General features: G+C 32.0%; 4 protein-coding genes and 1 non-coding gene across 5 annotated transcripts; 2 read left to right on the forward strand and 3 right to left on the reverse strand.

Moving 5' to 3' along the window:
- Positions 1–8,022: 8,022 nt before the first annotated feature.
- On the reverse strand, positions 8,023–12,603 carry LOC104737071 (oligopeptide transporter 7). The gene is made up of 9 exons (XM_010457168.3): positions 12,305–12,603; positions 11,820–12,221; positions 11,384–11,538; positions 11,177–11,274; positions 10,207–10,476; positions 9,683–9,982; positions 9,340–9,595; positions 9,012–9,194; positions 8,023–8,923 (listed from the first exon to the last, which is right to left on the reverse strand). Exons 1-9 carry the CDS (start codon positions 12,333–12,335, stop codon positions 8,315–8,317), a joined length of 2,304 nt encoding a protein of 767 aa, XP_010455470.1. The 5' UTR covers positions 12,336–12,603; the 3' UTR covers positions 8,023–8,314.
- A 2,210-nt stretch (positions 12,604–14,813) lies between these two features.
- On the reverse strand, positions 14,814–17,600 carry LOC104737072 (plant UBX domain-containing protein 10). The gene is made up of 4 exons (XM_010457169.3): positions 16,582–17,600; positions 15,945–16,115; positions 15,651–15,854; positions 14,814–15,222 (listed from the first exon to the last, which is right to left on the reverse strand). The coding sequence occupies exons 1-4, from the start codon at positions 17,467–17,469 to the stop codon at positions 14,995–14,997; spliced, it is 1,491 nt and encodes a 496-aa protein (XP_010455471.2). The 5' UTR covers positions 17,470–17,600; the 3' UTR covers positions 14,814–14,994.
- A 139-nt stretch (positions 17,601–17,739) lies between these two features.
- LOC104737073 (BTB/POZ domain-containing protein At3g05675-like) lies at positions 17,740–19,458 on the forward strand. Its single transcript, XM_010457171.3, has 2 exons — positions 17,740–17,823; positions 18,174–19,458. Exon 2 carries the CDS (start codon positions 18,201–18,203, stop codon positions 19,050–19,052), a length of 852 nt encoding a protein of 283 aa, XP_010455473.1. The 5' UTR covers positions 17,740–17,823; positions 18,174–18,200; the 3' UTR covers positions 19,053–19,458.
- A 1,055-nt stretch (positions 19,459–20,513) lies between these two features.
- LOC109128522 (uncharacterized) lies at positions 20,514–21,222 on the reverse strand. Its single transcript, XM_019235184.2, has one exon. The coding sequence runs from the start codon at positions 21,046–21,048 to the stop codon at positions 20,803–20,805; it is 246 nt and encodes an 81-aa protein (XP_019090729.1). The 5' UTR covers positions 21,049–21,222; the 3' UTR covers positions 20,514–20,802.
- Positions 21,223–21,250: 28 nt separating this feature from the next.
- Positions 21,251–21,321, forward strand: TRNAG-CCC (transfer RNA glycine (anticodon CCC)). The gene has a single exon. It is a non-coding gene; the product is annotated as a tRNA-Gly (tRNA).
- The last annotated feature ends 3,352 nt before the right edge of the window (positions 21,322–24,673 follow it).

The raw sequence follows: 24,673 nt of genomic DNA on the forward strand, positions 1-24,673 counted from the left end.
ATAATGTTGGATCAAATATATATTTCTCAAAGTTGAAAATATATATATATATATATATATGTTAAAAAGTTTTTATAATAATATTGAGATATTTGTAATTTATTTGCTTTATCTATATACAAATTATTATTTTAATTTGGAATAATTAATCAAAATTCTTTTATTTTGGAATTTAATCAATTAAAATTAGTTGGTTGTGAAAGTAAACATCTGTGAATATGTATAATACACTTTGTAGTTTATATAATATTACTTAAACATTACCACTAATTTGTAATTAGTTAGTTTTGCCTAGAACCTCTTAGTTATTGAAAAAAAAAATTAATTAGTTTTGTATATGAGAGTGATGGAGCGGGTTAGTGTTGGTTTATAACTCTTTTTATATAAGATTAAGTTTTAAGATATTTTGCTTGTGTTTTTATACCAACCCGCAAAAATATATAATTGTACTAATATTAACCTTAATTCCCATCACATATTTATAATTATTTTTAGTCTAGGTTCGGACCCGTGGAAAAATAAAAATTTCCATAAAATATTGTTGTTTTTTTAGTATTGTGCATATGTTAAATTGCAAAAATCTGTATTTACACAAATTTAGTTTTATTGTCACAAAGTTAGTAACATTTTTGATATTACTCATATAAGACTAAATTTGATTTACTCAATACATGATAAATATGTATTTGGCATCTTAACTCTATAAATGATACATTTTTTTTTCTCAGTCAAAAAACATTTATAATTCTGAGATTAACTCAATATAGTATATTTATAATTTATATAAAGTTAAATTTTTTATAATTCTTATAAAGTTTAAATATTTATAATCCATAAACATTATTATTATAATTTAACCCGCAGTGTAAAACATTTCTTTTTTCGGAATTCACATTTTTTTCCAGATTTTGTTGGAGTTTATTAATAACTATTAAGATTGCATAATACCAATTTTTGTTAAATCAGTTTAATTGTGCATTCCCTATATTGGTGTTGTTTTAAAAAAAATAATATTAAAATCTAGTTTGCTTAAAGTTTTGGTCCCTTTTATATATTTCATAGTGATGTTAAAATGGGCTACTCGAGCCCGTTTAGGCCCTGCCCGTTTAGACCCTGCCCCTTTAATGGAATACCCACTTAAACCCGTTTAAATTTGATACCCGTATATCTAGAACCCGTTTTAATTACTTAGGCCTGTGTATGCCCGTTAGGCCCGTTTACATTATATATGTTTTTTTTTTTTTGAGAAGATTGTTTCTCTTCCACCTCTTTCACGTCTCGGTGTTTCTCCTCCACCTCCTTCACCAAACCCAAATATGAAAAACACAACGTTACACAAACCTAGATATCAAAAACTCAATAACCCACAAATCCAATTCCACAAACGAATTAACACAAAAAGGATTTGCTCATTTCTCCCCTAACACAAAAATGAATTGCTTCCACGGATTTGCAAAAACCATGACGTATAAACCAAAAGCAATAATATAATAAACGAACACATTAGAGAACCAAGCTTTCTTACCATTTGGAGTCAACTACGAATGGATCAGAATAAACTTTCTTCGATTGCAAAGAGGAGAAATTCTTAATCGTCCATGTGATCTTGGAAGACTTAACTTGGAAGAGGAAGCGATGACGGCAAAAAAATTAACAGATCAAAACCCTAAACAAAAACTACGTCGTTTGGAGGAAAATAAAACGAGAACATATAATAAACGGGTAACCCGTTTAATTTTGATCGAACCCGCTAAGCCCGCGGATCTAAACGGGTTAACCCGTTTAAACCCCTTTATTTTATACTGTAGCTAAATGGGTAACGGGCTGAAATTTTTATACAGAGCCCGTTTAGGCCCGCGGGCTCTGAGCCCGTTTTAACATCACTAATATTTCATCACTTAATCTCTTATATTCAAATCAAACGCTAATCACGTTGATGATCCACACACAAGAATGTGTATATATATTACTGAAATTAATTAGTTACATAATCACAATACACTGAAATTAATTAGTTACATAATTATAATCACAATTCACTGAAATTCCCATTAGCCAATCCAATCCTTACTCTTTCAAGATTATAAAGCACCCCAGATCTCTTCCCATATCGCTTCACTACCTCTTCCATGAACAGAATCTCATCTTCATCCTCGTCGAGATCTTGATGTTCCACTTTCTTCATCTTAAAGGCTTCTCTGTCCCGTTTGGGTGCCGCTGAGTCCACCTCCCTAATCACCAGATTTGTTTCGTACTCCCGTCGATATTGGCAGGAAGAGACTGAGGATTATTGTTGTTGGTGATGCTAACTTGCGATTAAGGGAAAATTATTTATAGGCAATTAATTAGGTTTATTTGTTTACCTCTTAACATGCTACATATAAAATTGGTTACCAGGTAATTAGGGATTAAATATTGCATAATATTTCTTTTTAGTGAATATGCCAAGTTTATGTGATTTGATATTTTTCTTGCCATTAATTTGTAATTTGTTTATGTATTCAAATTTGTTTATAATTTAATTTAAATGTCGTGAGTAATTAAGGATATACAAAATCGATTATAGCTGATTTATAGGCTTCTCATAACTTTATACAGTATCTTGAAACGATTATTGTAAAGATATGGTAGAGATTCTTGGGATGATTTTAGGAATGATTTTAGGACGATTATAGTTGTAAATAAATCTCAACTTCAAGCCTTTTTTATCAAAAATGCTGTGAAAATGTTAATATAGATGAATCATAAAAAAACAACAAATGGTCAAATTTTGAAATGTAAAGACTAAAGAGAGAGAGAGATACAAATAAATATTGGAACAGATGAAAGACTAATTCACAATTTAAATAGTAATAATTATGGCTAGTAAATAAATTAAAAATTTAAGGACGCAAGCCATGAAAGAAGCAACCAATGAGACAAGCAAAAACATGAAGAAGTAGAGGAAACAATGAATCAAATCAGCAAGCAATTATGCATGAATGAGAATGTATGTATGCACCATGAATGAATGAATCAAGTCCCCCGGTTTTGAAGCGAGAAAGAGCTGGGAAACTCCAGCCACGAGTTGTCCTCTTTGGATTACAGATCGGCTATTGGAGGCATGTGGGTGGGATCAGTGGCGGACCCAGGAGAAAAATTTACCGAGGTCAATAATTTTTTTTATAGCAGTTACTATTTAAACACACAAAAAATAGACTATTAGTGTAGTATAGGAGTATTGAACCTGGGTTTGGGGAGGTCAAAACTACTAAAGAAAACCAACTTTGCTGCAAGAATTTCAGTACTTCATAAGCAAAAACACTTTATTTCAATATTTTACCAGGTCACTTGACCTCCCTAACCACTATGTAGGTCCGCCGTTGGGTGGGAAGGGTTAAAGAGGGATAAAAGGGGAACAAAAGCTTAAATAAAACGAAAAAGAAAACTATACTACGAGAGCGAAGACAAAGAGGAGGGATCCAGTTTAAGTCTCGACAAGGGCGGACCCACGCTCATTAGAGGGAGTGCAGGTGCACCAGATAAAAGTATAAAATCTTTAGTTTATGCATATTTAATAGTGATAGTGATGTAAGTAGCCTAGTGGTCAAGAATGCACCACATATTATTTGAGTTAAAAGGTTCAAATGCCCAACTGAACACTTTTGGGGTTTTTTTGCATCCCCTCAAAAAAATTGTTGTATCCGAAACTGAATCCCGATGCAGGCAAAGTTTTCCTTCACCGGCATCGGACGAGAGTTTTGGTGAAGGCTTCTCGATTATTGTGTCTAGGAGGAAAAGGCTTCCTTACATAATTGTATATATTTCTTAAATTTGATTTTTACAGGGGTCTTTTATTGGTGCCATTGTGATCTAACCGAAGGAGAAGACCCTCCTTTGCTATTAAGGTTTACTATTAGCGAAAACCAAAAACAATTTACTACTAATAATAACTTACAGAGAAGCTATAAGATATGTTGGTGATACTTGGTATTGATATCTATATATGTCTTGAAATATCTTCTATACCATTTTGCTTTTGTCACGCTATGTACATATATATCTTATATAATATGACAAGGTTTCCTTTAACTTTGTCTATCGATGCGACATTTGGCATTCTATTTTTGCGACATGTGTACTTTACATTAATTCAAGTTTGATCTCTTAAATTTATTTACTTAGAATAGTATTCATTTCTTTTATCTTTCTCTACCAAATCTTTAATTATTTTTTGTTTGTATTATTTAGTACTAGGACTCAGACCTCCCGCGATGTCGCAAGAAAATATTTTAGAAAAAGTTAATAAATTTGAAATTTGAAATTATACATTATGAAATCATTTGAATGTAATAGAATAATTTGAATATATAAACATTAAACAGAAACTGTTACTAAAAGCGTAACCATCAAAATGAAAACTTATAAAAAAAAATATTATGTAGAATAAACGTAAATTTGCAAAAAAAAACATTTTCTAAAGTATTATAAATATATAAGATATTTTATGAAGAATTATGGTAAATAGCTACAATTATAAGAAATCATAATGACAAAGTGATCTTAATTGAGAATATTAAACTAATGGTTGTAATGAGTAAATGTAATTTTTATCAAATAATTATAATTAAAAATGTATTTAATAGGAGTGAAACTATATCAAAGAAATATTGAAATTAAAATACAAAACTTTTAAAAACAGGTTAAAATAAATTTTAAATATTAAAATAGTTTTTAACGATAAGTTATGATAATTAGACGCAACTGTAAATTCTATAGTAATTTTTCTTAAATTTCTATATTGCTATAATCATTTCTAAAATTTTAGTTAGATTATAGTATAACATTTAATATTAGATATTAAATGTTATATTATAGAAAGTCGCAACGAACTATGATTTGTTAATTATTGATGAAGAGACAATAATATAGAAAATTCAAAAGACAGGACTATTTAAATACACACACCTATTAGAACAAAAAAATTGTAATGATAAAATATGAATAAACTATAGTGCAAAAAGACACAACTCTACAATGAACAGATACAACTGTTTGAGTTAAAAAAAACAAATACTATTGTTCACAAAAAAATATTAAATATTAAATATATTTTTAAATATTAAATATTAAATATATTTTTAAATATTAAATATTAAATATTTTTTCACAAAAAAATACTAAAAAAAGTCGCAACTCTTGTTCTCATTTATTAAGATTGTTATTATTACTTTTAAATATTAAATATTAAAATATTGTTTTAATGAAAAGTTACGATAAATAGACGCTACTATAAATTCTATATTAAGTTGTATTAAATTTCTCTATTGCTATAATTATTTCTAAAATTTTAGTTAGATTATAGAATAACATTGAATATTAGATATTAATATTCAATTATTTAGATTCAACATAAAATGAAAAATTTGTTTCAACAAATTTGTTGGTTACTGATGAAAGAGACAAATATAAAGAGAGTTCAGAAGATATAACTATTTAAATAGACACACGCCAATGACATCATACACCTATTAGAATGAAAGTTGTGATGAAAAAATATAAATAAAATATAGTAAAAAGATACAACTCTATAATGAACAAATACAACTGTTTGAATTTTTTTAAAAGCATATAAAAACAAAAAATTTAAGTAACTGTACTACGAAAAATCGCAACTGTCTGCACTTCATTGTACCTAATAATCCTTATAAACTGCTTTTAAATAGAAGACATCTTTATTACCATATTGAAAATATCAAATTCAAAAACTCACTATATAATCCATCTAACTGTTGGAAAAAAACTCTAACAATTTTTATTAAATTTTTATATTTAAAATTAACTAAAAGTTGTAAATTAGATTCATGATTCCAAAAATCTTTTGTTAAATCAAGAATTGGAGGATTTTCTTTATTTTTAAAAGAATGAAATCTAGAGAATAATTTAGAAATCTGTAAAAACTGTTGAGATTAAAAATTTATATCGTTTTGTGTCATTACAAAAAAATGAAAACAGTTCAAACAATCAAATATATATAGATTTCAAAAGATATGAATGTCCAAATAAACACAACTCTACAGTGAACAATTGTAACTTTTCATAAATAACAGTTTTAATGAACCATCACGACTTTTCGGAAAATGTCCAAAAGGTACGAAAACATAACTGTTGGTCGCATTTATTCGGATTGTTATTATATATAGATTACTTTGGTAAAAAAAATGTAATCCATTTTACAAAAATATATTTCGTCTATTTTAATTTATACGATTTGTAAATTCCTCACTAATTTTCCTTTAAATTTCTTTACTCTTCGTCTACCAAATATTTAATTATATTTTATTTATTTATTATAATTTCATAGCAAAAATCTCTATAGTTTACTTTTTTTAAAGAAAAATTAATATATTTTACAATAATATATTTATTCTATTTTGTTTTTACAATTTATAAATTCTTCACTAATTTTTTTATCACAACCGTAACTTTATTACTTAACTATTTTTATCGGTTTCACATGTCAATATTTACTATATATTAAATTATAATAAAGTAGAGTTATGAGAAATTGTCATTTGGCACCACTCTATTTTTTTAACAAGTGTCATTTTTTTTTTCAATTTTGATGTAATAAAAAGACACATTATTGCTAATCTAAAACTAAATTGTCAACACACATTTTTTAAAATTTAGGATATTTTATTAGTTCAGTTTCCTTAGGTTACATTTACTGCTCTCAATCAATTACCTTTAAGACATTATCGGTGGACGTTTTCTTTTGTTCAAACTGTTCATGTTGCAATAATGCATATGACAGAATTAGTTATAATTAATATGCTTTATACATGTATTTATTGCCATGAATGTGGTTAGTCAGAATAATGTGTCAATGTAATTCCTTATGTCACAAACTTCATATAATGTTTAGTGTATTATATCAGAGCCAATGCTCACATGACTAATAAATAATGAAGAAAACGCACTATATGTCTTTCTTTTCCCATCATTTCCCATGGTATTTTTTCTATTTTATTTTTTCTGATGAAGTTTTTTTAAAAAACATGATGTCTTGCAGTATGATGATTAACATATTAATTTCTCTATGACTATTTAAAGAAATCGTTTACAAAACCATGTCAATGTTTTTTTTTCTTTTTGATTTCAGAGTCTTGTAATATTTATTAGCCTCTCTTCAAAAGATTCTGTTTTTTGATAGTCATGATCTAAAGTTTTTGCATTGTTTTGTAAAGTAATTTTTTAACTTTCAAACTACAGTTGAAAGTCTTTAGTGATGAAGATGAACCCAATGCTCGACTCCTAAAGCACAATCTCTTTGGCTTTGAACATTCACTTATAATATTATAGTTGTAAGTCCCTTAGAAAGTCATCTGATCTTCAACTACAATATATTTCTAAGTTTATGTTTTATAAGGTCTTTATGATTAACTTCTACAAAAGAAAGACTACTTTTATATCCCATTGGTATTGTTTGAATTACTAATCATACCTCATGTCTATTTTCCTGTGACCCTTACTCCATCTGTCATTATGCCGAAAAAAACTTACACCATTTCTAATGGTTATCTATTTTATATTTAAAGTATAATTTTGAATATATATATATATATATATGGTTTAGTATTTAGAGTATGAGATTAAAACCATGATACTATTTTAGTAATTAGAATTTTAGAAATGATGTGCTAAATTTAACACCAAAACTTATTTTTATGCAATTTGCAAAAACTTTCCTTCTTTTTACACATTTCATAATTATAAACCTATAAATGCATATATTTTAAGTTCTTTTAAAGCATATATAAATCATATCATGTACAATTCATATATAACTTAATGAAAATTTTATTTTACATACAAAATATTTGATTTTATAACCCACGCATCACGTGGGTAACTTTCTAGTATATATATATATAAGCCAGTTTGGGTAGACATAAACTCATTACCAGTTGCTAACGAGGGATTGACACCAAACTGAATAGTATTGAAACTATAATCTTTTAACCAAAACTGAAACCTAACTGGGAATAAAAAATGGTTTCAATTGATTATGAATGTTTTAAAAACTCAAGAAACTGAAATAATCTTAACAAAAAAGAAAGGAAAAAAAAAACGGAAATAATCCAAATTGTTGAAATACCCCACCCTACGTACTAAACCATCTTTACAATTTCTACACACAACAATCTCACACTGTTTATGAGAATGAAGGTAAAAAATGATCTTTACAAACATAACACCAAATCCAGCGGCCAAACTTTAGCAGAGGAAGTAAATGTATTCGCCATTTTCCCAATCGAATTGAGTCGAGGTTTTATGTATAAAGCGGGCAACCTTCAACGCTAATACCTGGCGCGGTTGGACAAGAGGCCAAAGGACAACCATCAAGCTCATTTCCCCACCAATCCAGACTCACATTCTCAAGTCCCAAACACATATAGAGCAACACTCCCATAAATGCTAATCCAGCATCCAATGCTCCTGACAAAACATAATTATACCTCTGCCATAGATTTGGTCTGTACCTAAACACAACAAAACCGGACAAAAACCCGGCAAGAACCCATGTTGTGTAGTTCACGGCTGTAGCGGGTGGCATCGAGCTTGTCGCGCTTATAAGAACCGGCATGTTTATAAGCTTGATCCACTCTTGTCTAGGAAACATCCTTGACGCTAACCATACAAGAATTGGGGCTATAGCTCCCACGAGGAAGAACCAGTTAACGGATTTGTATAAACCAAGATCTCCAAAGATTCGACGAGGTCCAATTAGTCCCCATATCACGGATGCATCGTAAAAGACTTTATCCGTTGGACATGTCCAAACCGAGTTGGAAACCATATCACATATGTTGGGAATGGTCTCCATTAGCCACCAAGCCGTTGTAAGGTAAACCAAACATGAGATTAGTGTTCCAACAATCTGAAACCGATCACTTATTAGCGAAAAATGTAACTTCTAATAATGTTAAGAGAGTGGTCTAAAGTTGTTAAAAATTTGAGAGTGTAACCTGTGCCATGAACATGGTTCTAGGTGGAATCTTCATGTAGTGACCAAGTTTGAAGTCTTGAAGAAAAGTGATGGCTTGTTGCATGCTTATGTATCCATATACTTTAAAGCACATATTTGCAACTGGATACCCTGGATAGATATATCCTATGATATATTCTGTAATAATGTTCAGTCCTGGCGCCTACAAAATTATTTATTTTATCAAACCAAACTGATATATCCAGGTAACCAAACCAAGGCTACGTTGGTTATAACTATAATTACAAATATCATCTTTTTAGGACGTACATGCAAGTGAGAGAATTTATTTAGATATCGTTAGTTACCTGGTTAGTGATGGCGGTGATGATACCGATAGGGAGTGTAAAGATAATGGCGATTGCACATGCCAATAGAACACCCCACCATGGTAACTGAAGTTGGTCATTGTAATACTCACAAGCAAAGATTGTGGCTCCAATGTTGGTAACGAGTATGCACCAAAACCACCACTCTGGAACTTGTTTGTAACTTTTCATTAGCCTTGCGTGTACATCCAATTTCTTTTCTTTGAAACTCTCCGTACTTTGCTCCCATATCTCCCTGAAAAGAAAAAAACATTAAAAGACTTTAACAAAAGCAAGCAAACAAGAATCTTTGATGATACGTTGTAATAAATGAGTTTTGTACCTTCCATGGAAGAGAGCAACATGCATGATGGTAGCGCTTAAAGCGGCAAAACCAACACCGTAACTAATGGCGAAGAAAGTGCTAAGGTACAAAGGGCCTTCACGCTCGTAGGCTGGGAGGTCAAGGTGGAAATTAGAGTCTATAATGGATTTGATGTTGTATTTTGAACCCTGTTCTGTAAAAAGAGAGCTCGAAAATATGGGGAAGGTCTTCGCCTTGAACACATCGAGCCAATAGCATATTGGTACCAAGACGTATATCACCAGAACAAATCCCACACCCACATTAGCCGTAGCAAACCTGTTATCATTTTATATTTTTTGTAATACCAGTTACCAAACTAAACTGAACCTAAACCAAACCAGAAACTGTTCGGTTATTTGGTTTATTCCGTTCGGGTTTCCGGTTTAGTTCATATTAAGAATTTGTTATCATATTTTGGTTTATCTCCAACCATACTTGTATGGCTTATATATATAGTGTAATAAGTAAACCAAATTGAGTACTTAGGAATTAGGACTGACCATGGACTAGCGAGTGGACTACCCAAGTAAGAGGAAATGGTTGACCAGTCGAGTCCAATGGCTCCAACACCTAACCCGTGAAGACCGGACCCGATCTGTTGGGCCATGACTGATGATGGAAAGAACCAACAAACCCACGACAAAGACGTCATGATCTGAAATAAGTATCCCGGAAAGACATAATAAGCGAAACTGCAAACGAATGCTATCAGAAAGAACTGTGTACGTGTCAACCCTCCTTTGGTCCGTTCTTCTTTCTCATGCAACGCTCTGACAATTTAGCCAAGGACAACAACATCAATGTGTTAGATAAGAGAATTAATACAGTTGTCTCTTGCTTCTAAATGTGGCTATGTTTCTATTTATTGACCAATTTGGTTTAGATTCAACAAGTAATAATTGTACATACAAAAATATTATCCATTTTTAAACCACATAAAAAATGAATATATTTCTATTAGTTACGTACAAAAATGTCTTTATGAGAAAAATATTATCATGACGTTTAATTTATAAAACTTGGTCCCATGTGTTTTTTTTTTTAGTATTAACATCACATTCTATAAACCTAATAACTTTTAAAAGAAAATTTTTAACTTTCACCTATATACTTACACACACAAAAAAAAAACAGTATACATGCCCATATAAAACCCCTTTTAATGAAAATATGTGTTCTATATTATTCAAAATTTCTTCAACACTATTAATCAATTTTGTTTTTATCGTATATTATAAATATAACAAATAATATAGAATTAAAATAGATGGGGGATGGGATATTTTATCCAAAGTATTTGTTATTGTATGGTAATGGCATCTTCAATATTTGTGACATTTGGCCAAAACACACAATTATTTCTCTCTAGCAAATTTTGTTTGTATTGTATATAGAAAATATCGAAAAGTAGATATAAAAACGTGAAACACACACTATCTATAGTGATTATTGAGTGCATTATTTATTTACCTAAAAAGTGAGACTTGAACCAGATTCGCTGGCCACCACATCGCCGCCGGTTCAACGAGGTATTTCCTAAATATTCCGGCCCAACCAAACCCTAACACCTAAACATCAAAATCACACTTAATTTGATCATAAACCACAATAAATTCAATCCCATTTTCAAACTTTTATTTAAACTGTAAAAGCTTAAAGTCTTAAAGAAGTACGAACTTGGGTGGTGACGATAACGATAAAAGAGACAAAGAACGTTATGTTCTTCATGTAAAACGCCTTCACGACGGTAACAACGTGTATTGCGTAAACAGATCCAGCCCCCGCGTTAGCGAAAATAGTGATCAACACATGCTCCTTCACATTAAACGGACCTGATACCAAACCAATCAGTCAAAAAATATATTCAAAACTTCTTCTTTTAGTAATTTATACCATAATCAAGAATTGTTCCAAAATCAATCAAGACCGGTTCCAAAATCAAATTTTCGATTGTCTAATATTTTCATTGCGATTTCAGTCATATTTTAGACCACTATTAGACGCTTTAAATAATAAAAATATTCTACTTATGTCGGATCCGGAGATTAGTTTGGTTTTCGGTCTAGAGTGTCCTAGGAGAGACAAAACAAAAAGTCAACTTTTTCAGAAATACCTGGATTCAACGTGAATTGCCACTTTGAACCTTGAAAGTAGACTCTCTCGGAGATTTTAGCGGCCATGAGACGACCAAGAGGTACGACGGCGATTTGGGCGGAGATGGCAGAGATAGTGAGAGGTTCTGTTCTGTACCAAAAGAACTGATTCAGGAAGGACAAGAGGATGCAAGAGAGAGTTCCCAAGACCCACATGCGAAATGTTAGGACAGGTAATGAAGGATCATCTGTTGTTGGAACGGTGAGTGCTACTTGTCGGATTGGTGAGTTCTCTTCTTCTTCTTCTTCGCCGGAGATTGGTAAAAGAAGATCCTCTGTTTCATCATCTCTTGGTTCAGAAGATGAAGATGATGATGCCGAGGATGATGATGATGGTTTTGTCAGATCTTTGGCTTTTGTTACTGTTACAAAAATGTTTTGTTAGTAACTTTAATAATTGAAAGTATAAGAGAAAGATGAAAAAAATATTGAAGACTGTAATTACGTAGAGGAAGAGCTTGTTCTGATTCTTCCATGGTTGTGTCTTCTTCTTGCTCTGTTTTTTTCTTCTTCTTGAGATTTTATTTTTGTGTTTTTTTGAGATTGTGAATCTGGACAAGCTATCTTCCTAGTCATCTTCACGTCTTGAAGAGTTGGCCCATTTGAAATAAATTTCTTGATATGAAACTCTCTTTTTATTCTTTTATTGTCTATAGATTTTTTTTCTTTAATAGTTGAATATAAATAATTAACATCCAACAACTGTCAAATGTATATACTTTTTTTTCTTATTTGATTTTGGACATTTATTAGGTTTTTTACTCTTTTTGCTCTTTAGTAATTTTGTTTTTCTCAATCTTTCGTTTAGCCAAAGACACTTTTTACTGTTTCCGACCAAAAAAAGACACTTTTTTACTGTATTTACAGTATTTTAACGAACTTTATTGTCGTTATACAAAAAGGGTAAATATTTAATTTCTACATAAAAAAGCTTTTTCTATGATTTTAAAATAAAGAAAACGTAAAAATACAAACTGATATTTTATATTTAATTTTTTTTTTTAAGTTAAACTTTGATACATGCAAAAAATAAAACTATTTATTAGTCTAATCTTTAATCTACTAGACTATTACTAGTTGGTTTGTATTAATTTTAAAATTCATTGTTGAAACAACTATTAAAGCTCCCCATGTGGAGTCTTAATACGATGTTTTCCTTAATATGTATAATGTATGTGTATAAATTTTTACTAATTGAGTAGGAACATATATTGTTTTTTTTTCTTTGTTAGTAAATATAAGTAGAGAATTATACTCTCTTTTTTTTTGGTGCAGTATAGAATTATACTAAGTAGCCAAATTTTACATTCTTCTTAGCGAATACATTAGCTAGATGGCAAAATAACAACATAAGTTATTTTAGTTTTACTGTCATATGTGCTGATTTTAGAAAACATCATATTTCCGATTATATAATTCAAGTTATAACGCAATCTATTAATTCAAACCATACACTTGTAGCTATCATTTAATTACGGGGTTTTTGCTTTGTCAACCTTCGTAAATTCCCATCTACCATATATCTCTAAGTTCGATTGCAAATTTCTTAGAGATATTAAAAGTTACAAAAGAACAAAAAAAAAAAAAATTATTACATGCAATTCACGAGATTCTAATTATATTAAATATGGAGTGAGAATCCAAAGCAAAAGAAAGAATCTTTTGTGGGATTTTAGTATGACCCATTCTCATAATATTGTCACGTAGACAGATCGAATACCTTTCATGTCCTTTTCTTAATTACTGATTTTAGTTTATTTGTCAAATAGACAAAAGACTCGAAAGGAATCTTCTTAAACCAGAGTGGTCAAGTTTTGTGTGAATTTGGAGTGGTCAGGAAAAAAAAGTGTTTAGCGTAGAACCATAACCACTTGATCAACATGACAACATCATTTGGTTACCAACTAAATCTAATAGACTTTTTATCTTTGTTACATCTTTTCTTTTCTTTTATTGGACCAAATCTTTGTTACATCTTTCTTCTTCTTCGTTTTTTTTCTTCCGGAAAGAAGCATTGTTACATCCATGTTGTTTCTTCAACCTTGGGGTTCCCTTTTTTTTGGACCAAATCTTTTATTACATCTTGCATAAATGGTTCATGGCTTTCTTTGCAGGGGACATCCAACTTTATGTCTTCTTCGCCAATGTCTCCCTTAGCAAGAACATATAAAGCCATCTGATTTATTTGTAAAACTCATCTGTCAAGCACTTGCTTATGGTTTGTGGCAAAAATGGGAACTCTCAGCGTCATTCATGGATCTTCAAACCAGCCACTCTTACTGAAATACATTATTTATCTTCTTATTGTTTTGGTAAAAGGTTAAATTCTATACTAATTTTCAGTTTTGTGATAGCCGTTACAGAGAAAACAAAGAAAGGCGGAAAGACCGAAATCTACAACTACAAGATCTACGAATACAAGAGAAAAAACACAACTAGGAAAGCATCAGCGAAAATAAAGACCCGAAGAAGAAACACCAATTCTTATTATTTATCTTCTTATCTCCAAGATCCTATAATATGAGATCTGGAATGACATAATAGAGTTGATAAAATCGGAGGATGCTAAGAGAATGGAGCATCGGACGTGGACGTGGCTGACATCATATGGGGATTAGAACTTAGAAGCTGAACCGGGATGGTGAAGAGTTAAAAACCGGACTGATGTTGTCAGTTGTCACAATCGATAGTTGTGCAAATTGGAGAGTGGAGTTCAATCTGAAGACTTTGGATCCTATATGTGTGTCGGCAACGACATTTGCAACTTTTATGTACGACAACGCGTGACTAGTTTTTTTTTTTCCGTATCACACAATTTTTTTTGAAACAAGAGTAAACATAGTAGACAGAGTACTACTCTACGGTATAATGATACCTAAAACATGTTTTTGAAATGTTTAAGATAATACATATATATATACGCATCTTATATTGTATGAATTGAAGTAGTCATAAGAAATAAATATCTCAGCATTATGATGCAACTTCTGAATATATGTGTGTATATAATTATGTAATATCTCTCAGGTCCAAATGTATCATCCAAAGCAACAAACTAAAGATCTCAACAAGAGAATAACCTGAAAAGTTAACGAGAGGGCTAAAGGAGAAAAAAAAACAGAAGAATCAGCAGTTTTAGTTGATCTCGATGAAGAGACTTGCCTGAGGATGCAGACCTGCGTCTTTTAGTGACATTGACTCTTTGTCTCTTCCATAAACAGTCCTTGGGAAGTTAGTGATTAAGCTGTACTCTTCTGTGTTCAAGACTCCAAGTGAATCAACATAGTCGTACAATGTCTGGATCTTGGCTTCGCTTTCAAACCTCCTTCCTTTCCTTTCTCCATTCGGGAACCGTACCAAAACCTACACATTTCAGGACAAAGTAAACGGTTCAGGAATAGAATAAATCAAACCGTTTTCATATATTCTCATAGCCCTAAGTCAAAAGAACGCAAGTGTTTGATCAAGTTGAGAATCAACCATAGAACCTAATCTTCAAAGAGGCCCTAACATTTTTAAACCGTACTTAAAAGCTAAACTTCAGGTCTCAGGGTAGATAAATCCGTAAATCCGACTGTACCGTATACTCTCATTGCCCCAAGTCAAAACGCAAATTTTCAGACGCGTGATCAAAGAGAATCAACTACAGAACCAAAGTTTTAAAGAGGCACCAAGTTCTATCTCTCTCACAAATGAATGTCAATAAAGATAATTGATGTTTTTTGCATAGACTACGAAAACGTGTGAGAAACGAATAAGTAGTAAATGCTCAAGGAAGAAGGAGAACTTACTTGTGTAACATCAGGGCCTTTCTCAGGTTCATCTCCAAGAGCAAGTGCTTTCTCTTGTCTCATTCTCACTCTAGCAGCTTCTCTCTCTGCAGCTTCGCGTTCTGCTCTCTCCCGAGCCTCTTCTTCTTCTTTGAGTTTCTTTGCTGCCTCGGCAGCTTCCCTCTCTAAACGCTCTGCCTCTTCCTGTCTCTGTCGCTCCCTTGCCTTTTTAGCAGAATGAAAAAAGCCACAAATTTAGAACAATAGAGTAATCATAACATCTCCAGGCGGACCTACAATTAAAGGGAAACATACTTGATCGGCTTCAAGAGCGGCCTGGTATGCAGCATCTTGTTCCTCTCTTAGACGCAGATTGGTTCTTCTTTCCTCTGCCTCAACCCTAGCAGTTACAAGAGTAGGTGAACTATCTTCTACAACTCTCTGGAGTATAGCAAGCATTTCTTCTGGTGATTTTGGTCCCTCAACCTGTCACAAGCAAACAGAACAATGAACACAATAAACTTAAGAACTATGTCTCCTGCCACACAACACATTAACTAAACTCATAAAAGCTGGAGCGAATTTTACACTAAATATAAGACATGACGACTCACAGATGAAAGCAGAATCAAACAACTATCTTTACCACTAAACTCATAAAAGCATAGGAGCGAAATTTAAATTAAATGTAAGACCTGTCAGGTTACAGATGAAAGCAGAACCAAACAACTATCTTTCCCCCCTTTACTACTTATCACTTCAACAACAAGACAGTAAATGGATTCAGTTCCAATGTAGTTCCCTAAGAGGGCTAATAGTTTAGTAACCGGATTCATAACCAAGTCTACAGAAAGTTGATGAATCGCCTCTTCGGTCACATTCTTTTAGCTATAAGCTAATCAATGAAGAGCAATACAAGAATGACCACACAATCTATGACTGTTTTTTATACCTGTTGAAGAAGAGCAATTCTCTGGTTAGCAGCAGGCATAACCACAGCGCAAAACGGGAACCTCGACGCCTTCAAGCTATTACTCATCTTAAATCCTTCACTAGATCGAATACTACCACCCCACGAAACAAAATTCTCATTAACAAACGCTACAACCGCTTCACTACAAAGCGTCCCATCACAAAACACAGGTGTATCAGGATGATCAGGAGAATGCAAGTAAACAAACAAGAGCTTAAACGAGGTCCTAGACCGCTGAAGCGCATCCATAAACCCTTCGGATACAAAATCAATCTTAAAAGCATTGTTACTCCCAAAATCTCTATCAAACAAAGCAACAAACTCCATAGCTTCACGAGCAGCAGAAGAAACCGAAACAAGCCTAGCCGACGATGAATCAGACGCACCACCGCCTCTCCCTGATCTAAACCCTAACAAACCAAACGAATACGATAAAACACCACCAGCAGCCCAAATCCCTAACCCGATCGCTCCAGAAACTAACCCTAAGCTACCGGAAACAATCGAAATCGGCAAAGTAATAATCCTCCACGCAACTCCAGGACCTCGATTACCTCCTCCGTCTCCGTCACCACCACCATCACCATCACGCATCATAACAAGCTCTGTATCGTCAACGATCCCGCGAGGTTGTTGATGATAATCACCAGGAGTCATAGAGTCGTCAGGAAACACGGCGGCGGCGTTGTCGCGATCATGGAATGAGGAAGACGAAGCGCCACCGCGATGATCAGAAGAAGACGTGAAGGTGGAGATAGCGAGTTCTAGGTCCCAATCATGAGCTTGAAGGATCTCAGTACACAAATCAGGATCTTGAAGACCTGTAACCATTTGGAAGTAAGTTAATTTGTCGACTGTATCAGCCATTCTCACACAAAAACCACGACACACGCTTTTGGATCGTCTCTTCTTCTTCTTCTTCTCTCACTTTCTCTCTTATCTCTCTAGAATCTAGAAAATTGTGTTCTCTTTAGTAAAAAAAATTGGTTGATCTATTCAATGACGATGGGATTGACTTTAAATTACATAAACACCCTTCTACTACACGACGTCGTTGTAATATAAACCAAATTCGAACCGGTTCAGTTAAACCAGTTTTGGTTAAAGTTTTAATCTTTCTTCTTCGTTTTTATTCAAAGCTTTTGTTCTTTGTATAATCCTCCATTGTTGTTTAACTTAAAAGGAAGATTTTTTTTTTTTTTTTTTTTGTGTGGAAAAAAGGTGAGTTCTTTGATTTTTTTCTTCCCTTAAATATCTCTTCTCTGATTTAAGTTATGTGATTAGATTATTCTGTAAAATGTGATTAGATTTAACAAAAAAACAGAGATAATCTATGCTATGTACTATTTAGGGTTCTTCATTTGCTTTCAGATTTTGGGGGTTTAATGTTCTTAGGGTTTTGATGTGTAGAGCAAGTTGTTTATTTTGTTACGGATTTAGTAATTGTGTTTCTTGTTTGTTTGTTCTTTCAGCGATTTAGAGATGTTGTTTATAGAAAAGCTTAGGCCTTTGAATCCGATTTAGGATTATTGATTATACTTATAAATCTGTTTCTTGATTCGAATTCGTAGTTAAACATTGAAAACATCGAAAAAGAAATGCAAGAAGCTGCCACTGATGTATCTCTTGATACCAAGAATGTCTTCTCGTCAGCTCTCCGTTTCGCTATGTCCATTGATACACTAAAGAATTCTCCTGAGCTTGTTGATGAGCTCAAAACCTCAGCTCAAGAACAAGTGGAGTTCATGTTATCCGAAGACGAAGAGGTACGGTTACTGATTTCTGAAGAGGAAGTTAAATCGGTTGTAAGATTAGGTATCTCGAATGTTATATCGACGTTGTTGGATAGGTTATCGTCCTTGCTTATCTTTCTTCCTGAATGTCCTGAGTTTGGTTTGCTTAAGACACTCTATGATATCGAGTGGCTATGTAAAGTGTTGCCGAGGATGGAGTTGATGAAAGATCTTGTCTTTAAGTGGGCTGATGTATCGAGTGAGATTCTTATGATTGCTCAGAACTGTAAGTTAGATTCTCAGATATTGGGTGTGAAAGTGAAGCTAGTTGAGGTTACAGGGAAGATTTTAGAAGCGGTCGGTTATGGGATTGTGATTGTTCCTTCTAAAAGCCGGACTTGTCTTCTAAAGATATGGCTGCCTTTCATAAGGAGACTAAAGACTTTGGTTGATGCAGAGGGATCTGAGTCTGAATACAGAATGGACGAAGATCTTTGTGAATTCATAGAAGGATCTATGGTGTCTTTGGTTTTGACACTGCCTTCGAATGATCAAGCAGAGGTTTTTGGGGAATGGATGAGAGGGATTGGGTTGGAAGGTGTGAAGTTTCCGGATTTGAGTGAAGCTTTTGAGGTTTGGTGTTATAGAAGTAAGTCTGCAAAGAGAAGGTTGTTGGAAAAATGTGATAGACTTGCAAGTGAGACTCTGGATCTTTGAATTTAATATATCAATTTCGTTCCGAAAACAGGAAATGCAGAACATGTAACTGATCAGTTCGAAGTTCCAAGGTTTTCTACTCCCTCAAGCTGTTTTGTGTATTTCCAAAGGCGGAATGAAGATGGATAGTAGTAGCTTTGTTCAATTCACAATGCCTTGAGACTGGATCTCAAGCATGGTGGCCCGATAATTTCAAGCCTATACTGAGAGGAGGAATCCAAGTGACCTGAATCTTCATGTATCTCACATTTGTAATCTTGTTTCGCTTGCTGCTTTCATTGTAATTCTGGATTGTATTAGAAGTGACAGAAAGCTACTGATTCTTGTAACTTTGAGCTTGATTTAAGATATAAACTGTGTGGCCTGGTTAAGCTAATATGTAAACAACTTTGGAAGGTTGACAAAACCGTTGTTTATAAATATAAGATGAATTGAGTTTCTAAGCGATTGAGAAAGATTAAGAAGATTAAGCATGGTACATTTTTCTTCTTGCTTTGGTTTGAACATTATAATAATTTCATACAATACGAGCAAAGTAAATCAACATTGCAATGATATAAATCCAAACGAGGTTAGGAAGGAGAAGAGTACAAGTATGGACCCAATCAAGATTTTTTTTTCAGAAGAAAACATGATTTATGCTTTACCAGTAAATAAACTAAAGGAAGCTGAATGAATAATTGGATACTTCGTTTTCAAAAGCTAGCACCTCCTTGCAGATGCTTGTACTTTGTTGAGAACACAAAAAGAGAATACCTTATCAACCCCCTTATATCAGGTTTTCTTTAACAAAACCTCAAAGCTCAAGAAGATAGATTGAGCTCATTGGTAAGCTATATGACAGAATCATACATAAAACACAAAACACTTTCAGAAACTTTTAGATGATCATCATCCCAAAAATGCAGCTTCACTAAAACTTGTCACGTAGTGAGAGAGAGAGAGCTAGAGAGGGAAATCATAAGAACAAAACCTAATGTGATCCTCAGAGTCATTAATTGTGCTTCAACATAGCAACTTCAAATTGCTTTAGCAATTGGAACGATGAGTGTAAAACCTCATTGCAACTCATCATAGGACTAAATAAGCAAAGACTATACCTATATGAATCCATCTACGTTACCCTACAAAATCAATGCTTGTTTTTGCAATAAGAAAGACTTCATAAAAACAATGAAATTGGAAAACAAACTGCATTCTTTGTATCAAAACGTTGACGTTAGATCCAATGTAAGGACTAAGGATTGTGATAGAGTCATGGATACTCCAAAAAGTAATCAAAGGAACAAATGTCAATCCTTACAAACATATGACCTAGAACCAAAGACAAGAAGAAGAAGAAACAAGAGACAATCAATCAAGCAAGCTTATGATTAATCACACAATCAGATCATCAACCAAGTTTGAATCTTTCTACCTCTGGTTCTTAACAATGAAAAATCTACAAAATCCATCCTCAAATTCAAAAGCAAAGCATATATATAAATAAAACTTCACAAATCACAACCAAATCCGTATCAAACACGCGTCAGGGTTACACATAAACATATGAAGGGAGAGAGTAACACAATCAAACACCAAATCTGGCATATACAATCAAAAGTTCTGATCTTTTCCATAGTATCATACATCGGAGACACATTCCTACAAGATCCACATCACCGATTGATAGAAACTCCCCCAGAAATAAAATAAAAAAAAAGGATTACCGAAGGAAGGAAGAGTCAAGAAGGAGAGAGAGAGAGAGAGGCTAAACGATGTCGTCTGGGTGAGTAGCGGCGGAGAGAGCAAGGGGACGGTTGTGAGACTCTTCGCCTTCGTCGTCATCATCAGAGGTAGAAAGATTAACGCAGGAGCAACGCTCGAGGGAAGCGAAGAAGGCGGATATAACGGTGGTGCTGACCCAGCTCGCGGCTTGATCGAGCTTTTCAAGGGAAGCCGTGCTCAGATTTGACGCGGCGGAGGCTGTGGAATTGATGCTGCTGCTGTTATCCATGGCTAGCTTTTTCTCTCTCGATTCGATTGGAATCTCAATAAGATCAAAGATCGTGTTTTGAGGGATTTTGAATCGCAGGAGGAAACGAATTTGGGGATTTTTTTTTTTTTTGTTTTGACGATGCGCGTGTGTAGAATATGTATTTGCGATTGAGATGCGACTGGCGGATAAAATATGTGTAAATGGGTATTTGAAACAAAAAGCGCATCTGGTGTAGTGGTATCATAGTACCCTCCCACGGTACTGACCAGGGTTCGATTCCCTGGATGCGCAAATGTTTTGTTTTGATTTTTTTCTTTAGGAAATATAAAATGAGTTGTACTTTTTATGCGACATCATCGACATTTTTTAAAAAGTGATTGTTTTTTTTCTTTCCCAAAAAGTTTCTTTTATATATCAGATCAAAGTATATTTTTCCCCAAAAAGTGATTGTTTATGACTTTATGTGTATATTTTCTGTTAAAAATGTAATTCAATAACACTGGTATATCTTAAATGTCACATATATTTTTGAAAAGGTTTGGGCTTTATCAATGAAAATGGATAATCTATATGGATTTTTTTTTTTTTGAGATTTGAGTTCTTGATTAAATCCTGCAACTAAGAATAAAATTTTGTGAGAAGAAGATGAGGATCAGAGAAAAGATTCAATGTGTAGAAAGAAGAAGCTGTCAGAGTCAACAACAAAGAAAGGAGCAAAGTCAACATAAGGAGATGTTGGGCGTTGTGTTTTGTAATAATGACTAATGTGGGCTGTAGGCTGTAAACCTAAAGAGAAAATGTGCTTGGCGAAATGACCGAGTGAAGTTGTTAGAGTGTAGTTAGCTAAGGTACAGTTGTTAGAGTTTGCTTGTATCCTTAGCTAACAAGAGTGATGTTTAAGTGTTATGGTAGTCTAAGGAATAGTGGTGTGGCTTGTGTAAGAACCTAGAACTAGAAGTATGGTCTAGTCTAAGTACAAGTTTGCAAGTGTCTAGTACTGAGATCTACGATAATTAATGTGTGTGTGAGATGTTGTAATGTTAGGGAAGTTAATACAGTAGAACCTCTAAAAAATTGATAAGGTCGAGACGATCAAATTTATGATATATATATATATATATATACTAGTTTATTTGATTATTAATTTATAATATTAATGGACCATATTTTTACATGAGATTTTCAAAAAAAATATTAATTTATTATTTTATCGAATAATGTCTAAAATTACACTAGTCCCAACTTGGGACCGGAGAAATTTATTAATTTATAGAGGTTATTAATTTACCGAGTATTAATTTATAGAGGTTCTACTGTACAATGTAGTTTCATGGGTAAAACGTTTATTGTTCTTTTCACTCTGGAACAATGAAACTGAAACAGAGATAAAGAGAGAGAGTGAAACAGAGTGATGAGAAAAAAAGAGCCCAAAATGCAACAATTTGACTAGCCACATACGGTGGTAAGATGTTTACAATCAAAGGATGACAGTATTGTAATACCTATGTATATATTTTTTTTTTGAAGTACATTTTGGGATATATCCTTTGATTTGTATTTATTTAAAAACTTATTTACAAAGTTAATCGCTAAAATATTTCCAAAAATAACATTACTTTAGATTGTATTACCTAAATACTTTACAAACTATTCCAACTAAAAAAGTACAACATAATTAATATGGAAACATAAATTATCATATATTTAACCACACTTTCTATTGTGTATTGAAGATATTCTATCTCTGAATCCTTTTTGCAAACAAAGAAAATAACAATTTGATTCCTATTTTATTTTTCAAAACGTGTGAGCTTTGATTCTTAACGTAATAAAAACTTTGATTCACACTTATTTAAATATTATAATTAATATCTAATATATAAACTCAATAAAATTTTAAAATATTACGAATATGTAAAATTTTAAAAAATTAAAATACTATATAATATGGTTATATAGTAGATGAGTTATAAAGAGAACATGTTGGAATTAATAAAATATTATTCAATTTGTACTAACACGGGTTAAATCCTCATTTTATTATTTGTCAACGCTATCAGTATTAGAATATTTGACATATAAAAATTAAGTTGATTTAACTAAAATTGTGTAAAATAATTAAATCATTGGGAAAAATGTGACATAATGATAGCATATAAATGGCTTACTATGTATTTAGATCCCTTTTTTTGTTATAATAATTAAAAATTAAAATAGAATCTCAAACACTAAACAAAACAAACAAATAGTCATAAAGTATATTGCAGGTTAAAAAATTAATATAAACATTTAGCCACACAAACAACAGTCAGAAAATTTAGTTATTCTTCTATTTCTAAAACATCCAATATTTAACAAACAAATACAATATAAAATATAAACAATAAAAAAATTATATGCACGCGGTGTACCGCGGGTTAAAATCTAGTTTAATGTTGATATTTAGAATTGAGTAAAAAAGTTTACAAAAAATAGAAAACTAAGCAAACAATAAGCAAAATATGAGCATCATACAAGCAAAATATATATATATATATATATATATATTCATCTTTTACATCTTTTAGATTGAAAAATACAAGGAATTGATAATTCAACTCAAATTTACTAAAAATGTCTTTCAAATTGAAAATTAAAAGACACTATGAGATGAGATTGAATTTCAGTTTGGTTCATCTCTTAAAATAAGATGTCTAGAAAATATAAAATTATGCAAATATAATGTTATTTATCTCATTGACCAAAACAATTAATATCTGGTTCGAACCGGTTATTAAATCAGTTTACCTTGTGTATAAACACTTGATATATTCCTTCAACTTGGTCGTCTCAGGAAACACATCACCGGAGTGATTAACACCAAACTCAAAATCATCCCTTTTTTTATAGAATATACATGCTCTTTGTCGTGAGGTTTTATTGACAGTGTTGTACTACAAGTAAATTTTGCTTCCTACTAATGAATTTCATAATTGGACTTGTTTCTATCTATAAAGATCACATATATTATAACATCAAATATTACATTTTGTCTGACAAAAAAAAAATTATGTTCACATGTATAATTTTTTCTACTTTAAATTTAGTCTACTATGTTTCTATATAGTGTTCTTTTATTTTGATTATCCTAAATCTACAAACTCATAAGATTATTATGACTTTTACATATGTGTATTTATCCAAAAATAAAACTCTTTTTAATTTTGTATTAAAATTCTACAATCTACCATTACTATTATAATCGTTAATATTACAAATAGCTTTCTCAAATTTCATTTTAGTATTTTTCACTATTTATGTTTTGGTGTGTGTGATGTTCATAATAAGTTTTCTTTATATATTTTACAAGTAACCTTATACCTTTCTCTTAAATATATACATTATTTTATTTTTTGAGCACTTGATTAATTTTTTCTCCTTTTTTGGATATACCAAAACAAATTTTAACAAATAACATAGACCACTCAAACAATTTTAGTTATTTATATTATTTAGAATTCTAAATGATAATATGCACCAAATCCTTCTAGTTTTAAACGATAACATGAATTTATAATATAACACTAACAAACATATTCTCAAGTTTTAAATACACATATATATATTAATTATATTATATTATAATTGAAAATAATAATATATA

The sequence above is a fragment of the Camelina sativa genome, chromosome 13 (assembly GCF_030686135.1).
Source record: "Camelina sativa cultivar CO46 ecotype springtype chromosome 13, ASM3068613v1".
NCBI lineage: Eukaryota > Viridiplantae > Streptophyta > Magnoliopsida > Brassicales > Brassicaceae > Camelina > Camelina sativa.